Source organism: Myripristis murdjan, chromosome 11 (genome assembly GCF_902150065.1).
Source record: "Myripristis murdjan chromosome 11, fMyrMur1.1, whole genome shotgun sequence".
NCBI lineage: Eukaryota > Metazoa > Chordata > Actinopteri > Holocentriformes > Holocentridae > Myripristis > Myripristis murdjan.
Genome location: NC_043990.1, coordinates 21,302,565 through 21,321,551, shown reverse-complemented (window position 1 = coordinate 21,321,551; position 18,987 = coordinate 21,302,565). Strand labels below are relative to the sequence as shown.

Genomic DNA, 18,987 nt, shown 5'->3' with positions numbered 1-18,987 from the left:
GGAAGTTTTCCATCGGTTTATAACGGCTGTTGTGTTTTTATTACAATGTTCTGATGAAAAATGGTCGCGGCGATGTGGGAAATGAAAGTAAGCTGCCTCTGTCACGACAAATAGAACATGATGAATCTGTTAAAGGGCTCACCTCCAAAATAACACAAACAGCAGTGAAAACAGTGAGCTAAGGCTAATACTAACCATACAGTTAGGCTTATTTGTAGGTTGCACTATATCATTATTGCACTATTAGGCTTATTTATGTTATTATCACACTATTATTACACTATGTTATTATTACACTATTAGGCTTACTAGTACTTTTACTTCTGCAAATAGTACTTTTTGTTAGTTTGGATTTATTTTTATACCACAACTCAACTGATGCTACAACAGAAATTATTATTTATCTACTATAGCATAGACAAAACTGTCCTAAAATTTTATGTGTATTTTAATATCTTGAAATGTTGCCCCTATAGGATAAACTAAATCACAGCCTAGAGATGTTTTTTCAGGCTTACACCGTTCACTTGATCCTTCCTTGGCCCACTTTTTTCCCGTCAGATGATCCAAGGCAGTTTGTATCCACCCTGCAGCCCCACCATCACATCCACCCTCACTGAATGTACCCCTGTGCTCCAGCCGTTGGGGTGGAAATGACAGGTGAAATGAGTAAATAGCGGATTAAATAAGTAATGATGACCAGGTCTGTGTTACAGAAGGTGGGATGAGGAGAGCTGTTATGTCCTGCTGTTTGGTTTAGCAGTGTTTGATATGAGATGTAAGCATTCATCCAAGTAACCATAATAAAAAAATAAATAAATAAATAAAAAAAAAGAAAGAAAGAAAAAAAGAAAAAAATACATTTTAATGTATTATGTTAATGTTTTTCAGTTAGACAACACAAACATGAGCATGTATCTGTGGATTCAGAGCTCTATCTGTTTCCCAGTTATGAAATTTCAATAACTACTGGCCTTTTAAAATTGCATAAATTAATCAGATTAAACATGTTTGCATGAAATCACACCACCCGCAGTAAAAAAGAGAAGGTTTTTTTGTCCACTCACATCTCCACTGTACCAAGCCGTGGATTATCTGGTCTGCCATATTTGGTCAGGCTTTCCGGTGCTCCAGCAGTGTTGGAGCTGAACAGAGGAATCTGGTTTTGTTGTGGTTGAACTGCAAAACCGGACCAAACCCTACTGACTCATCTACCACCAATCACCGAAAGTATGCAAATGCCGGTGGCCATGGTAACAAGAAGAAATAGGAAGTTGTGATGATGTCACACTGTGTTGCTTTTCCCCATATGGATGTGAATCACCGAGCTGTCTTTGCAGGGAAGATACGGGACATTTTATAGTGTGTGTGTGTGTGTGTGTGTGTGTGTGTGTGTGTGTGTGTGTGTGTGCGTGTGTGTGTACATGTGTGTACATGTGTGCGCGTGCTTGTGTTTGCGTGCCTGTGTAAACTAAGACCCTGAGAGTAAGATAATCACACTAAATGTATGACAGCAGCCAGAAAGTCTCAGACGAGTGCCCTGCAGCCGAGAGTGCCACCCACATTACAACCACCTACATAACTCAATGGCTATTACCACCCATTAGCATCTGGCATCTTCACCTTGGCTTGGCTTTTAACAGCTAAAATGGGAGCTCTGGCCTGCTCACCAAGGGACTGATGTCACCTTGCCTGTAAATAATGTTTTAGGTCAAAGGTCAAAGAAACTCACTGACCTCACTCCCCCTGCAGCATCACCTCTCTGTGGGTAGGCTGCATAAATTTCAGCTGACTGTTTCAAACTGTAGTAAACACTTTTGATATGTGGTAACATCTGCCATTTCATATCGGTGAATTACAGAGTAGTGATGGAGCAGTGACAGTTGTATGAGTGACCTGGATAATGTCCTCACACAGGTTAAATACCTGGGACTCCCCACCTGTCAGTCAGAACATCTTGGATGAGAAATGAAATGTCTTCAGGAATCTACAAACAAGTCCAGTTGCCCTCGATTCAGCTCTTCTCGGATAACCATGACCTGGATTACTGAGAATCTATCACAGAGTAATACCAGATGTAACTTTAATCTCCAGGGAAAAAAAAGAAACTGGAATCAAGTTGCATACTTTTGGAAGAGTAGTCTGAGTATCATTGTTAGAGTTGCTGATTTATTTTTGTACAATGATTATGTAATGCAAGGGTTACATTTAAATTTATACCCAACACCGGTCACATGTAGATCTTGAAATCTGCATTCCGGTGTGTGTGTGTGTGTGTGTGTGTGTGTATTGGCCACTACATGCCTCTACTGGGTAGATGCTGTCTGTCCTTACTGAATAGGACCATGAACCCTCTTCACAGATAATCAGATAATCCATACTACTCTGTAATCTATCCCACACCATAATCTGGCGCGCCACCCACAGACAGTGACCTAATAGATCAGATGATGTCATGCACCATAGACTCAACCCCCCCCCAACTCCTTCTCTCTCTTTCTCTCTCTCTCTCCCTCTCTCTCTGTTTCTTCCCCCTTTAACAACAGATGCTAACACTTCTCATTTACGTAATGGTGTTAGGAACTGCGTCACTGTCACAGTGCTGATGCTCCATGTGTGTGTAATGAGTGTGTTTATGTTGAGTGTGTGTCTGAATGCTTTCTGTGTGTAAGAGAGAACATCTGTGCTGTGTTGGTGAAGTCACTGAATTTCTATACTGTACGTGTGTGAGGGGCAGCTGGTGATGTCATGTTGTTTGCGTGCTGCACCGGTCGCTAGTTTGAATGCGTACGTGCTGCAGTGGGTCAGAGTATTTAATGTTTTGTCTGTGTGTGTGTTTGTGTTTTCACATGCTTGGATGGACAGAGGGCGGTCAGAACAAGAGCGAGTGCATTCCCTGGTCTTAAGGTTGTTTGCTGAAGTCACTGGTCAGTGGTTTATGACAGCCATTTTAACGCTCGATTAACAGCTCCAATACAAACCAACCAGCCCTGGTTAGCCAGCTCCAGTGATTTAAGGACATTCTCCTCTCTCTCTGGGAACCATACACACACACACACACACACACACACGTTGGTATTGCTATCTTTGTGGGGACATTGTTTTGACATACATTCATTCTCTACAGCTTTTCTCTAATCTTAGCCATAACCAACTTATGCCTGACCCTAACCTTACCCTGACTCTAATTCTAATCTTAATGCTGCCTACACATGATCAGCAGTAAAACCACCCTGCGCTGCCTGTGCCTTTGTTTTCCTATGGATAGAGGTGTGTCAGCCAACCTTTAAATGATGTAAATTTAAGAAATATCCCTAACTTGTACAAAAAATATTGCATGGAGACAATCAGCAGTCAGACAGTGCTACAAGGTTTATTCTTCTAAATCGCTAGAAGGCAAGTTAACTGACAGTCAATGCTGTCTCTGCGCCCAACCCTATCGGGGAGCACAGCTCAGACTGCTTATCAAGTGGGGGAACCTTAATCCTAACCTTAACCAATGAGCCAAAACTAACCTTTTTCCTTTGTGAGGACCACCCATAATGTCCGCACAAGAACAGTGGTTTCTGAAAGGCTGGTCCACACAAATACATCTAAACAAGCCCCCCTCAGCACCCACCCACCCAAAACACATGTGGTAGAGTTCTCTCCTCTTCCTCACTCAGACATTATGAGGAAACATTTTTCAGTAAACTCTATAGATTTTACTAATTCAGTTGTACATGGGATATGCTATAGGTTTAATACTCTCTCTCTCTCTCTCTCTCTCTCTCTCACTCACACACACACACACACACACACACACACATACATGCACTTGCTCATGCACATACACGTGAGCACTTGTAGGGTGACCACACCCTATTTATTTAGCCTAAAATTTTGAATCAAATGCAGTGCTTGCCAGTGATGAAGAGATGGAGAGTCATTTCAAAACAGCAGAGTTGCCAAAACTGCAAACAATCTGATTCTCAGAATTCAAACAAATCCATTGAGGTCTGTTTTGAGGCTGAACCACTGATGCAAGAGTGAATGTTTTATAAATCTTGTAAAAATCTGGATACACCCTAGCAACATACCAATACCAATGATGGATATTTCATACTTTAGCCCAGGGAACAGAATCTGACATTCACAAGTTCCATTCAATATGAAAACAATCACAAACTTTGTGCCGTGTAAACACCTAACTGAAAATGGATGCCTGGAAAGGTTTTTAATCCAGCAGCTGTTTGCTATGGCGAGGGTGCTGAGAGAAGGAACAAACAACAACAAAAAGACAACTCCTTGAAAACAAAGTATTCCATTTGTCAAAATCTGTTCTTTCCACAGCTTGATCATCATGTGGATGGACCTTTTCCTGCCCTCCTCAGTGGGTGCTAGATGAATGTTAAGCCACCCACTTTTCATCTGACCAGATCAGGACATGTTGTCTTCTTGGTGAGGAAAGTGCCACATTGTCCAGCAACCGAGATGTGTCTGATCTTCCTGGAACAATCTCTGCCAGGTGCTGTCCCAGGGGTGCCAATCTATGCATCCTTGGGGGAAGCTTACAGTGGGGTAACAAATTGATCCTCCTCAGTCACCATGGCTACCAATCACAACCCAGTCAGAGAGTGATCACAGCATAGGCAGCTGTAGTCACCACAAAGGCAAGAAATTTTATAAAGATATTTATAATTTTTTTTATATCTGTCTTTGGGGATCCAACTGCAGGTGTTGGTGCTTTATTTTGATTGTGTAGATTATTAGTGATCCAAGCACAGAATGGCTGGTACCTCTGTGCAGACAGCTCACACCATCCCTGCAATTGGAAGTGCATGGGACCCACTGCACCACCAGAGCTGACTCAATAGTGCAATGGATAGAGTGCTGATCTCTCAGCTGTAGGCTTGTAAGCTCAAATCTTGCATATCAATGCTTTTTAACCTACGGCTGATGTGGAGGCATTGTTCCTTTGAACCTCTTAAAACAGCAGGCATTCTAATTAAAATTCAACCTCACATGTCAAGTTCACAAGTTTACCTTTACTTGAGGATTGCTTATGATTGGACCCCATTAATTGCTGCCTGTGGCTATCTTTATATTTTTATTCTTTTATACATTCCTTTCAGAGAGGCCTGGACTCCTCAGTGTGTAGGAAGGCAGAAAAATTGTGGAGAAGATGATGATTCTCTGCAGCGTAAAATGCCCCCATTTTTGGCTTATTTGCATGATGTTATCCCTTTAAATTACTATATTCATTCCCAAATGAATGCACATCACGTTTAACTTTAAATGACTGCGTGTGTGTGAGAGCACTTATCCTATCCACATCCCATATAGCTCCTGCAGTCTCGGAGGTACCGATAACAACAGGTAGACTGGCCGTGACGTCAGCTGCTATCAGCCGGCCCTCCTGCTCTCAGCCCTCCCCGCCCCCACCGTCCCGCCTGCCTCCCAGCTGCGTCCGCCGCTGTCCTGTCTGGCCGCCCGGTGTCTGCTCCGCCGCTCCCCGCTCTGCCCCATTCCCACCCCGGACCCGAAGCCTCTGCCTCCTCGTTCACCGCCCCGGCTCCCGGACCCCCCCGGTGAATGCACCAGCTAGAAAAATATGACGGGCATCGCCGCTGCATCTTTCTTCTCTAATTCCTGCAGGTTCGGGAGCTGCGGTCTCCAGTTCGAGTCTCTGGCCGAGCTCATCGTCCACATCGAGGACAATCACATCGGTGAGTCGGGGCAGACAGGGAGCCGGAGCTAACCAGCTAGCGGGTGTTAGCTAACGCCCTAGCTAGTTAGCTAGCACCGACAGGCTCGCCTTGCATTCCGCTATGCCTGCCGCTTGCTCTCCGTCGAGGCTCGCCGCATTTTCTGCTCACTAACGACACGAAGCGCACACTTTTTTTAGAGTATAGCTGGAAGTTGTGAGTGAAAGAGATGGAGTGGCGTGTTTTGCTTTGCATTACGATAGTTATCCCATTGCAGCGGTAACTCGTCAGCGACGGGCCGCATAGGTCTCATCATAGGTGAAACTAGCATCCCGAGCAGCAGGCAGCGGCTTCAGTGCTAACGACACAGACGAGTCAGTGTTTACGTCTGCAGGCCCGTGTCGCTGCGCTGCAGACGGGCTGCTTTCACACCACTTGTGTATTGGGCTGCTATGCAAGTTTATCGCTTTTGTTACCTCAGGTGTCTCAACGCATCAACACATCACCTTTTGCAGCTCTTCCTGACAATGCCGGTTTCACTTAATTGCATTGACACTATGTTAATAGAATGCAGATGTGCCACTTGTGCAATGACACGGTTAATCCTGTTTTGCTTTAATTCTCGTGCACTGTGATTTTTTGCCCCTTTGCACATGCCAACTTGTTGCATTGCTGCAGTTTGGTCATCAAATCTGTTAACCTGTTACTAGGGGTATAGGGGATGCTAATCCCCTTAAAGTCACTTAAACTCACGTTAGGATGACTAAAGTTTTTATAATATTAAAGTAAGAGCATACACCATAGTAAGATGTATGTAAAGCTTGTGACATACATGAAGATGTGGTATTTTAAAACGTAATATTATTAATTATTTTCTGAATATGTAATTTAATTTGTTTGCATTAGTGGTTGTTGATCACTGATTGGAGGTCATAGTTATCTACACTACTATCACTACATCACTGTCTATTGTATAGTATTGTCATGTGACAGCTCAGGGATAAATCTGATATTGTTTTTCAGTTGTGCTAACAAATTAATATCTAGAGCCAAATCACAGACAAATCCATCAGTTGATGGATTTGTCTTTAATCCACCATAGCAGGTTATACTGTTAATTTCAAGAATTGTTAACCATTAAAATGGAGCACAGCATTACATAATGAGTGACAAAGTTGATTTGGGCTAATAATTATTAGTGGCATGTATCCATCCTCAGGAGTCTAGGAGGAAGGGTGTGTGGAGGGGGTATAAATGGATGATTCACTGAGCCAGTCGCCATGGCAACTGGCTGTCACTGAAGGGGCTGAGGGCAGATTATTGGCCGAGGGAGAGCACACCTGCTGTCTCACTAACAAAGGACTCTCCCAAGCAGCCAGCTGTGGGTGTGATGATACCCGACATGATGTCAGAGTGCCTCAGGACAGCATAGGTGCACTAATATTTTAAAGGGGCTGCTTTTCGTGAGTGTGTGTGGTTTAAGAAGAAGCGGAGTGAAGGGGATGGGGGATATATAGACCACTCATCGTTATACCATATGCTTCATGGCTCACCTCCAAATTAACCAAAGAGGGAAAGTAAGACCACCTGCTGTGTGCTTTTGAGTAGCCATGTGATTGTATTTTACATTACTATCTGTGACAAGGAAACAAGGCATATCACCCAGTCTGTTCCTAAGCCATGAGCACACTAATCCAGCAGTAAGTACTAATTTATGCATTTATTCATAGAAATAGAAGGATGGATACTGTCCTCCCCTTCATCCAAACTGAACACACAGACGCACACACATGCACCCCATCTGGCTTGTAGCTTGACCTTTGACCCCAGCAGTCAGCTGAGCAGAATAGGGGTCACCAGTCAGATCACAGGGGTTAATGAGTTCCCCCTCTGCTCTCTTCACAGAGGCTGCTCATCAGCACACGGTTTAATCAATACCGCTCTCAGATCAGCCACCGCAGAGCTGAGCATGACAGATGGAGGGGATTGGGATGCGGTGGGACAGGGTGGCGGCTGGGGGGGATAGTGGCTTTTGGCTTTGGCTTCCTTTGGTTTTGAAGTGGTGCAGTGGTGTGATCAACAATCAATCAGAAGATAAGCTAATTTGATACCACCAGCTCCTTCATCACGTGAGATGTCAGCTTTGTAGATAATGGATTGCTTTGCCTTGATTGTGGTCTGTCCCTCTGCACGGTGCAAATGGATTATGAAAAAAGCTGGCACTAACTGTTATTAAACCCATAAATCAGATAATTCAGAGGTGGTAAAAGATTGTACTAGTGCACATAAATGGCTATAAAATATAGCCAGTGCATTTCAGGTCAGGGTGCAAATGTCAGCGGTGTCCTCTGCTAGAAAAATATGGTCATTGCCACAGGCAGTGCTGCCCTCTTGTGGTTGGATATTGTATGTGCTGCCTGGTTAAATGAGGACATGTCTGCCTGGGATTGGCCTCCTAAATGCATCTTAACTATCCCAAATGACTTAGGATGGCTGCAGAAAGCAGAATTTAAAAAACAGTGAATCTTTAATGGCCCTTCCCATGGTGAAATTGAGTAAAGTGTTGTTTTTTCAACATTGGTGTAATCCTAGAAGAAGTGATATCAGAGTTTCAGTACAACCTGCCCTTGTTTAGATTGCAGCAGAATACGAAAAGGAAATCCCCCCACTGACCTGTATTTTGTTGTGTTTATTTATTGTGGAAGGCTTTGTGCGGCGACTAGGTAAGTGCTGAGGAATGTAATGATGTCAGTCATGTCTATTGGTGTGCAAGGTAGCATTCTGTTCTTCTCACCTGCACAAGCACATACCTGCCTTCGACCTCAGCCGAGAGACGCAGGCGGGGAGAGGAAGATGGGGGGCGGGGAGGAAGAAATCTGAGCAAGGAAGGAATTTGAGAGAGCAAGAGGAAAAAAGAGAGGAAGAGCACAGGGTAATGATTGAAATTTATTCCACTATAAGCTTGGATATTTTTTCTTACAGCTGGTTTTACAGCTGGAGTCATGGCTGCAGTCATCTGGCACAAAGTAATCCTTCCTGTTTGCATGAGGCGTCAGGCCCATACTGTTTTAGAATGTAGGCTCTGCTGGAGCACGCTGAGAGCAAACATAACTATTAGGGACTTAGTCATTCAGCCCACAGGCCTGGTTAGGCTGCATCCCAGTATCTACATTCCCACCTTTCCTCACCTTACCTTCAGTTTGCTCTGGATCACAGTAGAAGCCATGTAGATAAGCAATATGGTCATGCAGGTTTTACCTGATTGGCTGTGACAGAGAGGAAACCCCTTTTACTGTCGCTGGATATGAGTTTCTATACTGTAAACTTGTTACTGAGACAAAGAGATCAAGCACAGTAAATTAAGCATTGCGTGAATACTGGAATGTGACCTTTGCATTTTTTTTGGAGTAAGTAATCCTACTCTCAGAGGTGTGACATGGACAGGGTTGTGTTTGTGTGTTTGTGTGTGTGTGTGTGAGAAAGGGAGAGTGAGTGTTCATGACCTGTCAGGGTGTAGCTGAGCAATTAGTGGATTGGCATCCCAAAGTGAACACTGTGCAAACCTTCTCTTTCATGCTATACAAACGCACACATACACATGCACACATATACACATTCACTCAAAATCACACGGAATGCCTTTACGGAAGTCGGAGGGCCCGAGTGCCCCACCAAGCACTGGGAAGTGTAATTACAGAGAAGTTTTAGCCTTTTCCCCCCACCCAGAACCCTCCCTCTCCCCCTCGCCCTGCGCTCCCTCCATCCGGTGGCCTGCTGCTCTAGAAACACGTTAAAACGCTCTCTGTGGCTTAATTAGCAGCCTGCAAAACAAGCCATGCATTCTTAGCCTGGTTTTTGAAGCACGCACACATAAACACACACACACACACACACACACACACGCCTTCACCTACACCTACTCATGGCCACATGCACATGCTGTGTACATGTATGTTCAGCAGGGGGCAGTAGTGTCCTGTTCCTGGGAGATGGATGCCTGTGTTGAAATGAGTGGAGTGGCTGCTGATTGGTTGCTGCTGTTAATGACAGGAATGCTAATTAGGGAGATATTTATAGACCCCTGAAACTTCTCAAATAAGCAGCACACACACACACACACTCACACACACAAGCACACAGAGTAGCCTGATTGTGTTACTCACTGTGTGAAATGTAAACTGGATGGACATGCCACTGACTGTGTGTGTGTGTGTGTGTGTGTGTGTGTGTGTGTGTGTGTGTGTGTGTGTGAGAGAGAAAGAGAGAGAGAGAGAGAGAGTGTGTTTGTGCTCCAGCAGCAGCGTCAACAGTGTGTTGGCTTCCTGTCCTGCTAGGTGAGCGGAAGCCGTAAAGCCAGTGAACATTTACTGCAGCACTCTCCCTCTCTGCACCTGGCTTACTCCATTTCCACCGACACCCCGCCTCCCCCTTCCTCCCTGCACATACACACACACACACACACACACTTACACTTACCTCATCTTAAAGCAGAAGCCCAAGCTCCATGTACAGCCCATGTTATTAACTACGGCACTTTACCTCTACTACTGTCTGGTTATCCAGCCATTACAGTTTGTGTAGGTCTAACAACAATGTAGTGTTTTTCTTCACATAATTATATTTTACATTTTAGACATTTAGTGTGTACTTAATACCATCATTACTTTGCCTCTGATATATTGTGAATTGGTAGTTGGATGCACAAGTTCATTATTGTGTTATTGTGCAATGTGGCTTGATCATGATGTAATGAGGTGTTTTTAATGGATGAGGTGATTCAGTTAGTTAAAATCAAAGTTTACCTGCAGGTTTTTAGATGCTGTTACATTGCTCTATTCCATCTATTGTCCCAGCATTTCCAGCAGTGTAGCATGACTTATGTGTGGTTTTCTGTGTGTGTGTGCGCGCGCATGTATGCATGTGTTGAGCTCTGGTCTCCACATCTCAGCAGCAGGTAGGATGATTAAAGCTCGGCTATAAAAGACTGCTGAAGACCACCTCTGTGGACCACCTCAGATGTGTGTGTGTGCACATGGACGCGTGCTCTTACCATCCTGTCCCCTGATCCAGCCTTTTCAGTGTTGCATGTGTGCACTGGTGTGTTTTTGTGCGTGCTCACATGCATTGGACTCTGGTCTCTGCAGCAGTAATGTGTGTTTGCGTGTGTTTTTCAGGCTGTTTTCTTGTTTGCTGGTCTCTTGGTGTTCTCCTGCACTGTGGGAAGTCTGCATTCTTTCTTAATTATGAGGTGTGAAAGCCTGAAAACCAAAGAGCTGAGATGGCCAACACACACGCGCACACACTCACACACACATAAACTGGAAGGAGCTTCCAGGAGCGTGTTGGTAATTATTACACAGAGATGATCCAGTTCTTAGCTGTAATGGTTTGGATTGCAATACATCTGCTAGCCATTATATATGCATCTGTAATTAGGCCTAAGCACTCACTCTCTCACACACACACACATACCCACACACACACACACACACACATACACACACACACACACACACACACACACATACACAGACAAACAGGCCGTAGGCACAAACCCACAAGTTTTTTGGTTTGGATCCTCGAATGTTCCTCTTTTTGAGCACTTGATGGCACTGGTGGTTCACAGATGCCCCACCCGCAGTCTTTCTCACTCACTCACACACACACACACACACACACACACACACACACACACACACACACACATTCATACAGGTCAAGATGCATGCACACACTCACTCCTGTTTTTCACGGGGGCGGGAGTGGGGGGCTTTTGAAGTTAACACTGCTTCCCTCAGGCAGTGGAAGTTGCCTACTGTAGTGTTACTGACTTAGCAAGTCAGCTGGAAAAAGCATGTATGTGTGTGTGTGTGTTTCTGCAACACACTGTGTACATTCATTGCAGCCCCCCATTCACTCTTCACTCCCCTTTCGGATAAATTTCCTCTTTGCCACATTCAGACCCCAGTGATGATTATGCAGCTTTGGGGCACTTAGGGAAAAGCATTGGTAGTAAATTCAAAAGGCCCTGGCAGAGGCTCAATAATCCGCCACTTATGAGAGCATTTGAAATGTATATGCCAGCTCCCAGAGATTGTGGAGTAATACGCGCTAATACAGAGAGCGCAGTGTGAGAAGCTTCAGTAATCTATCAGGCAGTCTGGCAGGAAGAATAGGTATATGACTCAGCTACATACTACGAGCATTCACATCACATTTTCCCTCCACAGCGAAGCCTCGAGCGGTCATTACTCTCTCCCTCTCTCTCTCTCTCTCTCCCTCAGACACAGATCCGCGGGTCTTGGAGAAGCAGGAGCAACAGCAGCCCACCTATCTGGCCCTAAGCTACATCAACAGGTACTTGCACACACACCCATACACACAAACTTCAGAAAGTGTCGAGCTGTAGAGGGCAGCATTGCTCCACAAGTGGATCTGTGTGTGTGTGTGTGTGTGTGTGTGTGTGTCTGTGTGTCTGTTTGTGCGTGTGGCTTGCGGAGCACAGCTTAGATGACTGATCCCTTCCCATAGACACAGCAGTGACTCATCCACAGACCAGAGCACAAAACCACACAAGACAATCACTCTCGACTCCTGCATGTAATGGCTCAGCCGAAGCCAGCACTCAGGATTACAGGGTGCGTGTATGTGTGTGTGTGTGTGTGAGAGAGAGTTAGAGAAAGAGAGAGAGAGAGAGTGTGTGTGTGTGTTTGTGATGAGTGTGGTGAACCAATGTCTCGTGTCCCACTTAATCCTCTGTTAAATCACTCTGAAAGTGGCCGATGATAAAGATAATGGTAAAAGTGAGAGAGACTGAGAATGAGAGCCTTTTCTGTGCTAAGTGTTTAAGTAGCGAGGTTGTAAATAGGGCTGCGTGTGATTGGAAAAAACAGGCATTGCAATATTTGATTTTTTTTTTCTGCCATATATAGAAATATGAAAAAATGCAGCAAATTTCACCAGATATTTGCAGTGTGTTATTCATGTACAGATATACAGCTAACAATTATAATTTTCATCATTTGGGTACTTTAAAAGTCCATACTCTTCTAGCAAGACAACCCCCCCCACCCCCCCACCCCGTCTGTCATCTGTCACCCTTTCAGATCTCAGCTTGGACTCCTCCACGTCTGGTTTCATGAACGCGAGTCATTACGCCTTATTTTTTTCCGACCCACATTCCGTGAACACCTGCCCTACTTTGCCTCCGACTGGCTAGTACTTGTTGCCTCCATTGGTTAGGTCGGTTAAGGTTAGGTACAGGGTGAGGTTTGAGTAAGGCTTAGCCAACCAGAGGCAGGTGGGAAATGGGGAAAAAAATAATGCGAGTCTGACACATTGACGTATTGTATGACCTAGGCATGGTCATGGGGCTGCTGCTCAGTCTTGCTTCCATTTTTTTACCAGTGGAATATCACCTAGAGCCCAAAAAACATTTTCCCCATAGACCGCCATTGTAAAACAGAGGTGTAAAACTGTTGACAGGACACCTTCAGATATGAACATGGTCAGTTAATCGGCTTTATATTGTATATTGTTAAGTCATGACGGTTTAATCCTTGTAAAACTTTTCCAAAGCCCTTTCATTATTTCTGAATAACATCACCACCGTGGAGGAGCATGCTATATTAAAGCAAACGCTGTACAGATTTGAAAAAAATTAAAGGGAAAACCGAATAAATGGGGCAAAGGTGAGCCTTAGTTTTCACACATCAATACATGTGATTTTATGTTGCACTTATGGGTCTCTTGTTAGCCTTTGTTCTAGGACTTAATCCCTTTTTTGACAATATATTAGCCACATAATGACTGGAATCACTGGTATGATGCTGTAGGTGATTTTCATTGTGTGCTCTGGTGAAGAGTTGCAGACAGATGTTTGACAGACAGATCAAGTACACTCCTTCACCAGAGTACACAGCAAACTGATTGCTGTGCATGCAGAGCCTGTGTGTCACTAAGCAATAAACTTCTTGTATCCAAGAACATTTTAATCGGACTAAATGATGCTATATCAGACAGACTTTTCTTGTAGATCAGTCATGGAAAATGAGAACCTTGCGAGTTTTCCTTTTATATCAAGCAGCAAAAAAGTTGTAGCATGACCTGTTCTGAGTTAATTTGCCTTACTTGACATTGAGCCTGCTGTTGTGTAACTGTTGCAAATGCACACATTGCAGTGTTGATGCTGTAATGAGATATAGTGCAGTCCTAGTTGTAAGTGCAATATGTACTTACTGCACAATGTTGTGATGACTGTATGAAGCGGCAGTTCACCCACTTGATCTCATAACAACTCATTTGTCCCTCTCTTATCAGCCAGACTCCAGTGCAACCATAGTAAGAGAAGCTGAAGCCTTAATGATGCACATTTCAGTGGCAAATTGCAGTAGGGTGCAGTTAAAAAAAAACAAAACAAAAAAAAAACACTATAAAAAACAATATTGCAAGTTACAGGGGGTTATATAAACATATGTGGCATACAATTTTATCATCAGATCATGCTTAGTAGGAGTTATGAGAAATATGAGAAAAGTATGGGTTACAGTGTTTGTATGGTTTGAAAAATAATAACAAAACTTAATGAGACAGAAAAAATGAATGCGAAATATCTACAGTATGACAGTATGCCAGTTAGGGATGCACAATAATGTCAGCATGACATTTGCATCGGTCGATGTCGGTTTTAGAAATGAAATATTATATCGGCCTGAAATGAAGAGTTGTGCCCTCTGATGTGCCGCCCTGGGTGTGGTTATTGTCAGGATTTTCTCAGGGAGAGAATCATGGAAGCCTGTTTCAGCAGGATGAATCTTACATTTTTGTTTGAAAGAAAATGTTATATAAAAATAAATATGGCATGTTTTGCATAAGCTTATTCTGCCCAGTGAATGTGTACATTTTGAACAGCACTTTATGTCTGCATCTGCCAGTGGGCCTTCACAGTAAGAGCAGGCATAATAAAATGTGAATACCTCTGCAAGACACTTGTGGAAAAAAATATGTGCATATATCAGTATCGGTATCGGCATTGGCCAAAAGAGTTGGAAAATATCAGCATATCAGATATCGGCAAAACTTCTATATTGTGCATCCTTAATGCCTATATATATATGTTGATATAAAAACAGCAGCTTTGAGTTGAGTCATTCATAAAAAAAAAAAAAAATGTTATATTGTGTTGATTTAACATAGTGAACTGAAACATTTTTGTCAATCTGCTTTTTTAATTCTAAAAAAGTTTACCTGATTCTGTTTTCTGATTTTATTTTCACATTTCAGAAGAAATGCCCTATTATTTCATTACTATTTCATTACGGCGTGGTTATTTAATGGATATAAAATTCTGGCTAAAAGTACTGCATTGAATTGCCGACTTGAATCATGGTTGACAAACTTGAATTGAAAAGAAGAAGAAAAAAAAATTACATGAAAAATCACTCTTAAATTGAACTGCCAACTAGTGAACTGTGACTGGAACTGAATCTCTACTAAGCCAAAGATTCATCCCCCGAGCAGAAACATGATGAATTTGGGACTTTGCCTCACTGACTTGTCAGGTTCATGACGGATGCAGCGCGCCGGGAGCAGGAGACGATGAAGAAGAAGGCCACGCCCAAACTGTCCCTGTCCATCACGGGGGGCTTGTCCAGAAACAGCACGGCCACGCCTCCTCGCCACACCAGCGGAAACCTGACGCCCCCTGTCACTCCTCCCATCACCCCCTCCTCCTCCTTCCGCAGCAGCACACCCACAGGTAAGACAGCTATGTGTGTGTGCGTGTGTGTGTGTGTGTGTCTGTCCTAGTTTGAGAGGGAGAAAGATCTATTACATGTATGTGTGTCTGCATGTGTAATGTAGGGCATGGAGGTGTGAAAACACAGTCATGTAAATCAACCCAACTGCCTGTAGCAGAAAGAACTGGCAGTTCTTGCAGCACCGGGAGCTCGTTCAGCAAATTCAGTCACTCTGCTGATGAGCAAATCAAGATAGTAGTAACCTAAATGGAATGCTGGTTACTCCATAGATGGTGGCTGACATGACATCAGAAGAGGAAAATTCAAAGCATGACTTCTAAATATCTGCTGCAAGGGCCAACTCACTTCTTCTTCAGTAATGCAAACTATAAATACAAACCGCAAACTATTTACTTTTAATGATATAGCATTTGTTCTCATTTATTTCCTAAGAGCCTGGATAGAGGAGCTTTGTCATGCCAACTTTAACTTCATTTTTGAATCGTGAGGAAAATCTGCTTCCCTGAATGGAAACTGGAAAGGGCCTTTAACCCAACCATGTCTAGCACTGTGTGTACATCCGTGTGCATGTGTGTGTGTGTTTTGTTTGTGTGTTGGGTTTGGTGGCTCCTGCAGTGAGCAGGCCAGTCAACACTCTGCTAATTACATAGCAGCTGTCACGCTGTGTGTTCACATGGGGCCGTGTGTTGCACAGCCCAGAAGCAGATGTCCAATTCCAGCCCAAATGGTTCCAAGCATAGTGTTAGGTCTGGGCTTATATACCAGCTACACACACACACACTCTCTCTCTCACACACACACACACACCCTCTTTCAACATGTGCCAGGGTGCCATCCATTTCCTCATGCTGAGGTGCAGCATTTCCTGTTAGATGGTGGGGGGTCAGTGTGTCTTTATGTGTGTGTGTGTGTGTGTGTGCGTGTCTTTGCTTATGCCGGTGTGCGTGCGTGCACATTTCAGTAATGTGGTATGTGTGTGTCTGTGTATGTGTGCGTGCATGTGTTTGAATGGAAAATGTTCTGCACTTAGCAAAGCACTTTTTCCAGACTGAGCAATGGGGATCACTCCCACTTAATGATCTCTTTCTTAGTGCCAACCCCCGCCTTTTGACACACACACACATGCACACGCACACTACTGCTATTTTGCTTTGTCTGAGCAGTGCTTTCCAGTAACATGGTAGCTGCTAACGCGACAGTAAGAGCAGAATAGTGGGGAAAGTATTAGCAAATAAGTCACATCTCATCACTGTTCCTAAGGGGAATTTCCAGAAGCATGATCTCAATTTGGGTATGTCATTCTCCACATTTCGTCTCCTCATAATATTAAATGACTAATATTATTTTTTTCCTCCCTGTCTCAATGCCACCCTCAGGCAGCGAGTATGATGAGGAGGAAGTAGACTACGAGGAGTCGGACAGCGATGAGTCGTGGACCACAGAGAGCGCCATCAGCTCCGAGTCCATCCTCAGCTCCATGTGCATGAACGGGGGAGAGGAGAAGCCGTTCGCCTGTCCCGTCCCAGGCTGCAAGAAGAGATACAAGGTATAGAAGATTAGTCATTAGCCATGCAGCTAGGAGGCAGTCCCCACCTCTAGCCACATAGACAGAAGGCACAAGTTTATTAAGTGTGTGATGTCCTCCACACTGGAGGTATTGTGTAGCAATCACATGTTCAGATGTCATGTATGAAAAGCACTTCATAAAACCAGAATATTGTGATCGGAAACTGAGTCATATTTGCTTTGGTTCAGTTTTACTGCGTTTGGTAAAGACATTATTCAGCACAGACAAAGTGCCTCTAATGGACAATTTCAGAACATTGCTATTTCACTAAACCATCTCCCCTTTTTTGTCTCTTCCCCTTTCTTCCTCACCTCCCTCCCTCAGAATGTGAACGGTATCAAATACCATGCCAAGAATGGTCACCGGACCCAGATCCGTGTGAGGAAGCCCTTCAAATGCCGATGCGGCAAGAGTTACAAAACCTCGCAGGGCCTGAGGCACCACACTATTAACTTCCACCCGCCCGTCTCCACTGAGATCCTGCGCAAGATTCAAGGCTAGAGTCCCACGATCGTGCCAGGCCGCACCAACCAACCTCCCCAAACATAGCCCTACCCCAACATTCCTTACCCTACCCTTTGATACCCTTCCCACACACTAAAGGATCAAGTGCATGCTTTAAGTTTTTGTTTTCTTTTTTTTCTGGCTTGTGCTATCGTTTATATCCATGTTATATCACTTTTATTTTTGAATGATGTATCGTTGTAGTTTTTAATGTTGTACATTTGCACATTCGTATATGCTATCATTTTTTTTATATTGTTTAACTGACATAAGGTGCTAACTGTAAAAAACAAAACAGAAAGAAAAGACAAAAAACAAATGAAAGTGAAGGAAGAGTGGTGCAACGTAAAAAGGAGGAGAAGTGAAACAGGAAGCGCAACCAAGCCCTGCCCCTTTTTCCTGCTTGTCTGTGAGTGGGATGAAGTTGACTTCTGATGCTGATCTAAGCCCAGCAGTCACCCCATTTGTCCGAGAGTAGATGCAGATAGTCTAACTGAGCCTAGATCTGTGCCTTTGCAGTAACTTCTGGGGGCAAAGCCCGCGAGAGTTAAGTTATACTTTAAACTAAATAGATATATGATATATAAACAATAGACAGATATGTATGTGTACATAAAAATATATAAAAGTATTCATGAGCATATACATAAATAGTTACACTTTATTTTCAAGCTTTATTTTATATATTTTTTCTGTATGTTTTTAGATATTTCTTTTTTCTATGTTATCAGTAAGTGTTGCTTTCATTCCATATTTGCTGAGATGGCCAGGTTTGTCCATCACTAGAGCTCCGTTCTTCACTCTCCACTTTCTTAGAGTTTAGGAGCTAATGTACCGTTAGAGTTGATGCTCTATGAATCCTGCTGTGTCATACTTTACCAGCGATCAGGGAAGGATGGGCAGTGTTGAACGTATTGGAACACGGCCAGCATCTGTAATGCACATCTCCAACGGTCCATCCAGACATTTTCTTCATCCCGGCGGGGAGCGATCCATGTCTTTCACATTTCCATGACTTGTTTACCCAGTGTTCCCAGATAGGACTCTTCATCCAGAATGCCAGAGCTGTGTTCCAGTGACTTAGCTGTGAAAGCAGGTTAAGCATCATGCTGTATTCAAGTTGCCAAGAGCTTTTTTGTTGTTGTTGTTGTTGTTGTTGTTTTTCCATGATCGTTGCCAACAGCTCTCCACTGCCAAACACTGACCATACCATGTGCCTGAGGAAAGGGTTGGGGGGTGGGGTGGGAGGGGTGGGGATTGGGTGGGAGGGGTGGGAAAGAGACTGTCATAATGGTTTCACCCGGGAGGCCGCAAAACCGTTTGGCAATGATTTTCTAGTTCATCGCGCCTCCAAATGTGTGGATCAGCAGATTTGCATCGACTGAATGTTTCATGCATGCTTTCTATGTTTAAGGGGAAAAAAAATATGTGTGAATGTGGGAAAGAGGGGGTGGATTTGTATTTTCAAGAG

The 18,987-nt window shown here is 43.8% G+C and overlaps 1 protein-coding gene across 1 annotated transcript; it reads left to right on the top strand.

Moving 5' to 3' along the window:
- Positions 1-5,403: 5,403 nt before the first annotated feature.
- jazf1a (JAZF zinc finger 1a) lies at positions 5,404-18,756 on the top strand. Its single transcript, XM_030063656.1, has 5 exons — positions 5,404-5,708; positions 11,972-12,044; positions 15,248-15,444; positions 16,822-16,991; positions 17,337-18,756. Exons 1-5 carry the CDS (start codon positions 5,594-5,596, stop codon positions 17,511-17,513), a joined length of 732 nt encoding a protein of 243 aa, XP_029919516.1. The 5' UTR covers positions 5,404-5,593; the 3' UTR covers positions 17,514-18,756.
- Positions 18,757-18,987: the final 231 nt, after the last annotated feature.